Below are 10,563 nucleotides of genomic sequence, written 5' to 3' on the forward strand. Positions count from 1 at the left end.
TCGCGGACCTCTACAATTCGGTCAAGCCGCCGACCGCGTACAAGCGCAAGCGTGAGCAACTCCGCAAGCACTGGGATCAAGTCAAGAAGCAAGTGAACTTGTACGCGGCGGAGTTCGAGAAGTCACGCGGTCACAGGTGAGCGGCGAGAGCGCGAGCGACGTGCGCACTAAAGCGATGTTGTCATACCGGTCGATGTTCGGCGATTTCAAGCACGAGGCCATCTGGGCGCTCTTGAGGGAGAAGCAGAAGTTCCAAGGTGGAATTCTGCACACTGGGCGCTCAATGATGTAACTTTTTTTTATTAAAACTTCACCGTTTGTTATTTAGACCGTTTTTTATTTACTCGTTACTTGTTATTTGAAAACAGTTAAATTAATTAAACAAAACAATAAAATGATGATGTGGCGCGCCATAGGGCGCACCTTAGGGCGCGCCTTAGGGCGCCCCACTGTAGGTGGGGAGGTAGGAGGATAAAACTGCTGACGTGGCGCGCCATAGGGCGCCCCATTGCTAATGCTCTTAGAAAATGATATTCAACACACATTTTCTTTTACTTTACGTTCAATACTGTTCATTTTATTTTAGAAATTTAGTTTGATTTTAATATACTAGGAAAAAATTATTGTTGATATTTTTAACTTTATAATTTAATAAAAGTCAAAGCATAATTTATTTATTTTCTCTGTAACTTTAAATAAATAAACAAAATAAAAAATCGTACTTTCTTTATACTGAAAATTTTAAATTTAAGAATATCAACTAGTCATAAAATAATAACGATAATAGATAAATTAAGAAAACCTCATGATACACAACGCTATTCATTTTCCAATATACTTCTAATATCTTTGAATTTCAATATAATAATGTAACTGGACATAATCACGGCCACATTATACTTCCTATATCTATGAATTTCAGCAAAAACCTAAAAATTTAATACCCACCCAAAATTTGCGAGCGTTGCTGAAATTAACTGATCATTCTCAGCCTCGAGTGTTTCAACGATCATGGCTGAGAACGAGTCAACTCAGAACTCAGTCCCCCCACCTCTCCAGGTCTGATTTTCGCTTTCTATTGCTGTATTTTTTTTTAATTTGTGGGCAAGGTTTGGGGGTAAGTCTGTTTTGGTGTTTTCATGAAGTTTTAATCTCCATTTCATGTTTTAATTAAGTTGAATTTAGCTGTGATCTCAAATTGAATGTGTAAGTGTGTAGTGTTTGTATCTGAACTTAGGAATGGAGGGAATATTGAGCCCTTGGTTACTGGGAATTCGAAATATGTGAGGATTTTATTCAGTTAGATAATATTGTTGGCTTGGTTTTGTAGTTTTGAATCTACGGATATTGTTATTTTGATATTAGAAAGGGATTTTCAATCCTTTTCAATACATTAGAATGAACATACAATAAAACGCAATGCTATGCAGTGAAGATTTGTCTCCAATGGTGCTCCAAACACATTGCAAAATCCCTAACTTTTGCGTTTATGCAATTAGCCGCTTACGCAAACAATTTTTGAATTTTTTGGAGTATTGCATTCAAGTTCAAGTTTTTGTGTAATTTAGATAAATTATGGAGAGTTGAGGTTGAAAATATATAAAAAAAGTGTAGATGCAATATTGTTTTGGGTTTGAGTTTGGCGTAAATGATTTGAGTAAAATTATTGTTTTATGTGGCATTTACTGAAAAGTAGAGTTTGGTGTGAATGGTTTGAGATGCCCTCGAATTGTGGTTTGTAGATGCACCAAAGATCATTGAGTATACCCCTTTTCATTACTCGGTATTTTGTTTAGTTGCTGAAATGATAGAGTTGCAAACTAGTAGAATTGATCTGTACATCACAATGAGCTTTCCATTTTCAGGTTGCGAAGCGTTTGGAGAAGTTTAAAACTACTATTTTCACACAAATGAGTAGCCTTGCCATCAAGCATGGTGCCATTAACCTAGGGCAAGGTTTTCCCAACTTCGACGGCCCTGATTTCGTCAAAGAAGCCGCCATTCAGGCCATTAGAGACGGCAAGAATCAGTACGCTCGTGGATGTGGTGTCCCTGATCTGAACTTGGCTGTGGCTGAGCGTTTCAAGAAGGACACTGGCCTCGTGGTTGATCCGGAGAGGGAGGTCACTGTCACCTCCGGCTGCACTGAGGCGATCGCTGCTACAATGTTGAGCTTGGTAAACCCCGGTGACGAAGTCGTCGTCTTTGCTCCATTCTACGACTCCTATGAAGCTACCCTCTCCATGGCTGGCGCTGTTACAAAGTCCATCACCTTGAGGCCTCCAACTTTCTCGGCCCCCATTGACGAGCTGAGATCCCTCATCTCAAAAAGCACGCGTGCAATCCTTCTCAACACCCCACACAACCCCACGGGGAAGATGTTCACGAGGGACGAACTTGACGCCATTGCCTCCCTCTGCATTGAGCACGACGTTCTTGTTTTCTCCGACGAGGTGTATGACAAGTTAGCCTTTGAATTGGATCACATCTCCATTGCCTCCCTCCCCGGGATGTACGAGAGGACAGTGACCTTGAACTCGCTGGGGAAGACCTTCTCGTTGACGGGCTGGAAGATCGGCTGGGCCATAGCTCCACCTCATCTCACATGGGGCGTGAGGCAGGCGCATTCGTTCCTCACTTTTGCCACAGCCACGCCTCTGCAGCACGCGGCTGTGGCTGCCCTTCGAGCTCCGGATTCCTATTTTGAGGAGCTGAGAAGGGACTATTTGGCTAAGAAGAGCATTCTGGTGGAGTGGCTGAAGTCTGTGGGGTTTAAGGTGTTTCCGTCGAGCGGAACCTACTTTGTGGTGGTCGATCACACCCCGTTCGGGCAGGAAAACGACGTCGCCTTCTGCGAGTATCTGATCAAGGAGGTCGGCGTCGTGGCCATCCCCACGAGCGTGTTCTACTTGAACCCGGAAGAGGGCAAGAATCTGGTGAGGTTCACCTTCTGCAAAGATGAACAGACTCTTCGAAGCGCGGTTGAGAGGATGAAAGAGAAGCTGATAATCAAGAAGCATTGAGTCATTTTTCACCTTGACAGAAATGAAAATTTCAATTATTTGCTACTATTATTGTGATTTAAATACGTAGACTGCGGCTCTCAGTCACATTTTTCTTTCTCTAACTGACATGTATTATTAATATATAGGGTTAATTAATTGGCTATATAAGTCACGAAAAATAAGTCATTTCTAGTTTATTCCTTGTGTTTTAAAATTTAAATGACCAATCATTACTTTAAATGCAACTTTCAATGGAATTATTACTTTATTACCTTTTATTTTTGGAGACCATTTAAGTGGATACCATTCACTTTACTCTCCCAAAAAAGTTACTTCATTCAAATATTTAAAATAATAGATCAACGTCTATTTTGAGTTATGGAGTATTTAAACTTTTTTATTGAAATTTGCTAGCACAAAGAGTTTAATATCTTTACAATGACTTGCTTTTCTTTAAGAGAAAAACTAATAATTTCGAGATCTACTCGCAAATCTACAACATGGCATGCATTAAATTATTAATTCACACTCCCATAAATAACTTAATTTTCAACTATATTCTAATAGTGGTTAAAACAAAAATCTGCTTATGTAAAGTGGTGTATTCATCGAAATTATTTTACTAAGACTGAACAATCGAAATGATTACGAAACAGTTATAATTAATGATTTATGAATAGGAGTAAATTGAATTAAATAGTTTAAATGGTGAGAAAATAAATGGATAAAAAGGGAAAAACCTTTTTTGTACATTTGATTCTCTATTCTCAAATACTGTTCTTATAAAAAAAATTTATAAAAATATGTAGTACCATGCCTTCGGAAATAGTCACATTAAAATAAATAGCATACAGTATGTCCTAACTTCTAATGTCAAAATTCCCAACTCCGAACTATATTTTGTTTGACATTAATTCATTGCATGAATTGCACTTTTAAATTATGATAAAATTGACATCATAATTTTTTTGGTAGTTGGTGGAATCTTATTGCGAAAGATTATGAATTCATTTTTTATTAAGAATATATGCATTATATAAGTTGTGTTGTAAAAGATGATGGAATTCATTTTCTTTCAAAACCAAAGAAAAACACTATAAAGTGGATACATTACCTAGTCAATTTTGGCTACTTAAGAAAATATAGAATCCCTCAATCATTCTATGTAAACACTAATTTCTTTCCCCAATTGACATCCGTGTCAAACACGGTTATTCAAATTTCACTTTAAAATACAAATACAATATGAGAAAAGATATGTGGCCACAATGATCAGATATAATGACAATATATTCGCAATTTAAACATTTGGTCAAATTATAGTCCATTCTATAAAATTTTAAATTTGAATAATAAATATATGAAGTTTTAAAAAATTTCAATTCCCATCTGTGTACAATATGTTGTCTTTTAACAATGTTCAAAACGTATTTTTTATTAACATAAGAAAAGAAAAGAAAAAGTATTTATTTTCTTAAAACACGTCATTTAAAGACGACGTTTTGTATATAAATGGAATAATTGGGAACAATTGACACTTGTTAATTTAATATTCTAAATTTAAACTTCGTGGGACGGAATTTGACTAGAGTTACCGATTTAAATGAACTACTCCATATTAATCCTAATATAATATATAAAATACAAAATTTGAGTTAGAGAATATTTAGTAAAATAGAAAGATAAAAAAGATTCTAAGTATCATGAAAATAAACGTGTGTTGAACTTTTAAATTCAAATAGTAAAATTTATTTTAAATTCAAATAAAATTTAGTAAGAACTTTATTATCCCTACGAAATGGGTGTTCCAGATAGATAATTTGTAATTACGTACTCTTTAATCTTTATCTTAATCATTATAGCAAAGCACAATCAGCCAATGTCATTATTGCTACAAATTCCAAATCAATCATTACTAACATGCAAAAAATAACTAATAAAGAAATCTATAACTATTAAATAAAACTAAGAACACATTGATGAAAAAATTATGAAATTCAGATTTGCTCTTATATCCCATAATAAAAATACGTCTGCCTACCACATGTAACATATTGATGACGTTTTTAACCAAATAGAGGTAAATTTGTTCATTTATAAATTGATAATCATTTATTTCTAGGGTAAAATCATATATGTTTTCTAAGTTATACTCCAGATATATTAAAATTTGACCTAATTTTATAATTTTTTACTAATTTTTAAAATTATCAAACAGATTAAATTTTAACCAAAATAATCATTTACATATTGCCTAAAAACAAACTATACAATAACTATAATTACAAATTACAAGCGCAGAAATATTATGATTTCCTTTTCTTTTTCTGTAAACAATTCCAAATCTTAAAAAAGTTATTCCCTTCAAAATTTCTTTTCATTCGCACGTGCCAACCTGACGTCACCCGCTACGATACATATATGTATATATATATGCACAAGGTAGAGAATATTGATCGGACGGCTCTAATCCACCGTTGAATACTGGGAGATCGGCGATCGGACGGCCAAGACTCGAAGACCAACATTGACCCGTTAGATCCCTCGTTCACGGTCCACGTCACGCTGAGCGGGCCCCACACCCTCCTCTGCTTTTTCGCCACATATAAATACAACTTCCCCACAATAAACCCAAATGCCAAAACATAACTGCTTTCTCTCTCTAAAAAAAAAGTTTAAACCAGCGCTCTTGCTTCACTGCTTCCTCCGCCTTCGCCCTCACCGGAAATGAAACCGGCGTCGCAGCACACGATACGCCTATCGCGGTACAGGAATTAGCTGCCCTAATCGGACGGCGAAGGATGAAATTGGAGAGCGAAGATCACAAAATGGACGGTCAGAAGAAGAGCCTCACTCGCACGAATTCCTCACTCCTCCGCTCATCCCCCACCATCCGCTCATCCATCCTCAGCTTGTCCTCCGTCACCGAGATCGCGCCCGATTCCGACGCCGAGGATCTCGAGGAGCAGAAGCCCCATAGCCGGCCGCCGCCTCTCCGATCAAATTCCCCCTCTCGCGCGGCGGCGCCGCTGGCCGCCGCATTCCTCCTATTGCTCTACACGCTCTTCGCCTTCTTCAATTCCGACGATTTAGCGACCTCGGAGAATTTACTTTTAGTTTTGATTTTCGTGGCGGTTTTGCTGTTTTTGTTGTCGAGGAATAAGGGTTTAGTGAGTAGGAATTTCGGTTTTTTGAAGCAAAATTGTGATGAGTGTTGTAAGAGGTTAGGGTTCTCGTGTTTTTCTTCGAGGACTCACTCGAAGCCTGTGCAATGGTTCATCGGCGAGGCTGAATCGGAGGGTTTAGAGAGGGGGGAGGAAATTAGGAAGGAGAGGAGCAGTAGGAAGATTGTTAGGGAAGGTGTGGAGTTTTACAGCAATGGCGATTTCTACGAAGGGGAGTTTCATAAGGGGACATGCAATGGGAGTGGAGTGTATAATTACTTTGTGAATGGGAGGTATGAAGGGGATTGGATTGATGGGAAATATGATGGTTATGGGATTGAGAGCTGGGCGAGAGGGAGTAGGTACAGAGGGCAGTATCGGCAGGGTTTGCGCCATGGATATGGAGTGTATAAGTTTTATACGGGGGATTCTTATGCTGGGGAGTGGTGCAATGGGCAGAGTCATGGTGTTGGAGTGCAGACTTGTGGCGATGGAAGCTGCTATGTCGGCGAGTTCAAGTTTGCGGTTAAGCATGGCCTTGGATACTACCATTTCAGGTTAAGGGGTTTGATTTTTTTCTTGGAGGTTTTGTGATTTCTTAGAATTGGTTGATTTTGTGAGATTTGATGTGGATGTGATGTTTGAATTTGGTGATGAAGATGTCTTTGTTTGCTTGGAGATGAAGTGTTTTATCTTGTTTGATTATTTGGATGATAGATTGATCTGTTAATTTATGAAATCTCTGTGTGTTGATTTCAAGATTTTTGCTTTTTTTGGAGAATCTGTTCTTGTAAGGATTGATACATTTAAGACTCTCTACCTGATGATTAGTGAAGTTGAATACTTAAAAATTATGGATTTGGTAATCTTGCTCTTAATGAATCATTGAATTGATAAGACTTAACTTTCATTTAATGCTACAACAACTCATACAGTATCCTTTTATCTGTGGGGAAGAGGACTTGTCATGCTGATTAGGTTGATGTTGCGTTACAGGAATGGAGATAGGTACGCAGGTGAGTACTTTGGAGATAAAATTCATGGCTTTGGGGTCTATCACTTCGCCAACGGCCATTTCTACGAAGGGTCGTGGCACGAGGGCCAGAAGCAGGGCTACGGAATGTACACTTTCCGAAATGGTGAGGCCAGATGTGGAGAATGGGATAATGGCAATCTCAAGATCCCCCTTCCCCCGCTCTCTGATACTGTTCTCCGAGCAGTTCAGGTGAATAACACGGACGCTTTTCTCCCAAAATATTAGGCCCTTCTGTTTACTGTCCCAAGTTCAACACTCTTATTGAAAGAACTCATGTGTGCAGGCTGCTAGGAAAACTGCAGAGAATGCAATCCACCTCCGCCGGGTTGATGAGCAAGTGAACAAGGCCGTGGTGGCTGCGAACAGGGCTGCCACCGCGGCCAGGGTCGCTGCAATCAAAGCTGTTCAGAACAGGATGGATGGAAGATTTTGTGATACTAACTTGTGAGATCTAAGTGGTAAATGTAAGCTTACTACTACTGAATTTCCATATCGAACGAACACCGGCACCCTGGTGAAAGGCTGAAAGCCAACCCCAGTGGTTGAGATTTGGTTAACCATTGTGTAACATGTACATATATCTTGTATACTCCTAGATAGTGCACATATATGTCTCTGCTGAATCCAACCCTTCATGTCTAATTGTAGCCAAAATTTGCAAGAAAAGTTACTGGTTTCTGATTTACATTTACAGGCTATGTGTTCTTATCATATATAGATATAAATATATTACCCCTACTACATTATATGAGTATGTCCCCCACTTTTAGTGGGGTTGAAATTGGATTATTGTGTGTTGGGCAACTGCTATAGTACAGCATCATTTACTATTATTATTACATTAGCATCTTATCTACATGGACCATGTGGTGTGCTGTGTTTTCTATTGGTGAAGATGTTGATTCAAGTAGAGAATAGAAATATTGAAGTTAAATAAACACTAAATATTAGGAAATGGGGAAAAAGTAGGTGTAGATTAAAAAATAGTGGAGTGTATACAAGTTGTAATTAAGAGAATGTATTAGGATTTAGGGCAATGAGTTGTGAGAAATTTATCATAAATAAATGAAGTGTGAATAATTATTGGTTTATAATCTTGAAATTATTGGTTGTGGACTGATGGAGTATTTGAGAAAAGCTTTCAAGTGTAATATTTTGATTCCTGCCTTAGTCAAATTTTTGAGGTTTTTAGTCAATTTCCCTCTCTCATATAAGGATTCCTAACCATATATTCACACAGCATAAATTAGTTTTCCCAACCCAAAATGCACTTTGAATCTCGTTCAATTTTTTCAAACCCAAAAAATCGACTTTGGGTGTTTTTGTTACAATACTCGTATCAAAATATTACAATTTGAAGGTCGAGCATTCTCTAAAAATTCCTTACGTCAGATGCGAACGCATGAAAAATATTGATAAAGACTAAAATTTATTTAAAAGTATATATTTTTAGGTGATTAAGATCATCAATAGAGACTTTTGCATTACTACAATTTACTAAAAATTTGGTAACTATAAAAGCCTCTTGATCTCTTCAATTGTGTACACCAATGATCTTGACAAATTATTCACCACCGTGAACCAAAATATCAACATAAAAACTTGCATCATGCTGCTGACAATACGATAATCATATTTGATGATATATTTGTAATTGCTAATAATTTAGTAGTGTGAAAATTCTTATACAAGACTCCAAAAAATATTATCGTTGCCTTTTCATTACATCCATTTTTTTTTGCAAAAGAATAGACCAAAAACATAGAACTTTTCTCACATGATGTATCCAATATTGTTTCATTAAACAATTGGAAAAAGTATCATGTGCCTTTTGATATCAAGTTGGAGATATAATGGCAAGCATATCTTGTCATTGTTATAATCCAAGCACATGCATAGTAGTAGCTGTGGGGTTTACTTAGGTGAATTTATTTATTTTTTAAAAGTTCCAACTTTTTTTTCTTGTTCAATGCATGCTTCTGTTTTCATGTTAATATTTTTTTAAGTGAGGAAAAGGGGAAAAAGTTTTTGCTTCTTAATTTTGTAGTCTAATCCTTTTTTCAGATTCTTCTGTTCTTTTTCTTTCTTTCTTTTATTTGCTTCTTAGCTATCTTGAACCCTAGATTTAAATCTTATTGTTTAATTAATTTGTTTTATACATCCAAGAACAAACCAACCATCCCCCACATGCACCAGCAAAGGCAAACCAGTAGATTAAATTTAAAGCACTGTTTATTGTGATTAATTTAATAATTCTTTTATGATTACATAATTTTCTAATTTGCTTCTTTGACTGATGTTGTGATGTATGATTTGGTTATGGAATTTGCTTGGATAGTGTGATATTGCATTAATTGGCATTGATTTGTGTTTGATAAGTTGAGAATTTAGATGTTATATGGGCATAGTTTTATAATTAATTATATCATTCACTCACACAAAATCCTATAAATTAATATAGTATTTAAAATTCACAAATTATAACATTTTAGTATTTATCATTTAGTGTCTTGCATAAGATGCTATATCAATATGTATGGCTCATCGAGTGTGTAAAATGATAGATATATAAAGTTTATAAAAAAGGCACAATCACAAACTGTGAATCCAACCAAATTCTTCAAAATCAAAACTCAAAACCATAAATTAATGTAAATTATGATATGTATGTATATATGCAAAACTACATAAAAGTCATCTAACACGAAAATATTTTTTCGGTCAAACTTTTTAGTTTACTTTGATATACTTCGATAATTAACATTTTTCTTTAATTATTTAAGACAATCTTGATCACGTACATCACAATTTTATAAAATTTATGTGGCTAGGAAACTCCATCAATCAAATAAATTTGGCTAGGAAACTTCATCAATTCAATAATTTCGTGGTTGCATGAAAAACGTAGTTTTGTTTATAAAAGAGGAATTGTTTTTGAGCAAAAATTTGGAGAACAGTATATAAGCATTTTAGAACAAAATCAACAACATAAAAAACAACTAAATCAATTAGAATTATTTTATTAATTGTAGTAATACAAAATAGAACCAACAACCAAACCAAATAATTAAAAAACAACAACGAAATTAAAGTCACTAAAAAATTATTGTAACAAGGACTACATCATTTTTGTGGTACATCATCTACAATAGACTAAACATTTAAATCGAATTTATTCTTCTGCGTGTAATGTCGTGCAGTATGTGTCTTCACATTAAAAAAAAGTTTCGAATTTCTAATTAAAATAGTAAATCCAATGCACCCTTTTTGGGGTTCAAATTCTGGAAATTCACATTATCTAGAGAGGTGCTTTTAATTGTTTATTTGTGCATTTATTGAATCTAGGATCTGGTCAATT

The 10,563-nt window shown here is 35.9% G+C and overlaps 2 protein-coding genes across 2 annotated transcripts; both read left to right on the forward strand.

Annotated features, from left to right (window-relative positions):
• The first annotated feature begins 871 nt into the window (after positions 1–871).
• On the forward strand, positions 872–3,202 carry LOC121780199 (probable N-succinyldiaminopimelate aminotransferase DapC). Its single transcript, XM_042177723.1, has 2 exons — positions 872–1,059; positions 1,866–3,202. The coding sequence occupies exons 1-2, from the start codon at positions 1,012–1,014 to the stop codon at positions 3,021–3,023; spliced, it is 1,206 nt and encodes a 401-aa protein (XP_042033657.1). The 5' UTR covers positions 872–1,011; the 3' UTR covers positions 3,024–3,202.
• A 2,454-nt stretch (positions 3,203–5,656) lies between these two features.
• LOC121780363 (phosphatidylinositol 4-phosphate 5-kinase 9-like) lies at positions 5,657–7,896 on the forward strand. Its single transcript, XM_042177952.1, has 3 exons — positions 5,657–6,726; positions 7,166–7,394; positions 7,489–7,896. Exons 1-3 carry the CDS (start codon positions 5,807–5,809, stop codon positions 7,651–7,653), a joined length of 1,314 nt encoding a protein of 437 aa, XP_042033886.1. The 5' UTR covers positions 5,657–5,806; the 3' UTR covers positions 7,654–7,896.
• Positions 7,897–10,563: the final 2,667 nt, after the last annotated feature.

Source organism: Salvia splendens, chromosome 19 (genome assembly GCF_004379255.2).
Source record: "Salvia splendens isolate huo1 chromosome 19, SspV2, whole genome shotgun sequence".
NCBI lineage: Eukaryota > Viridiplantae > Streptophyta > Magnoliopsida > Lamiales > Lamiaceae > Salvia > Salvia splendens.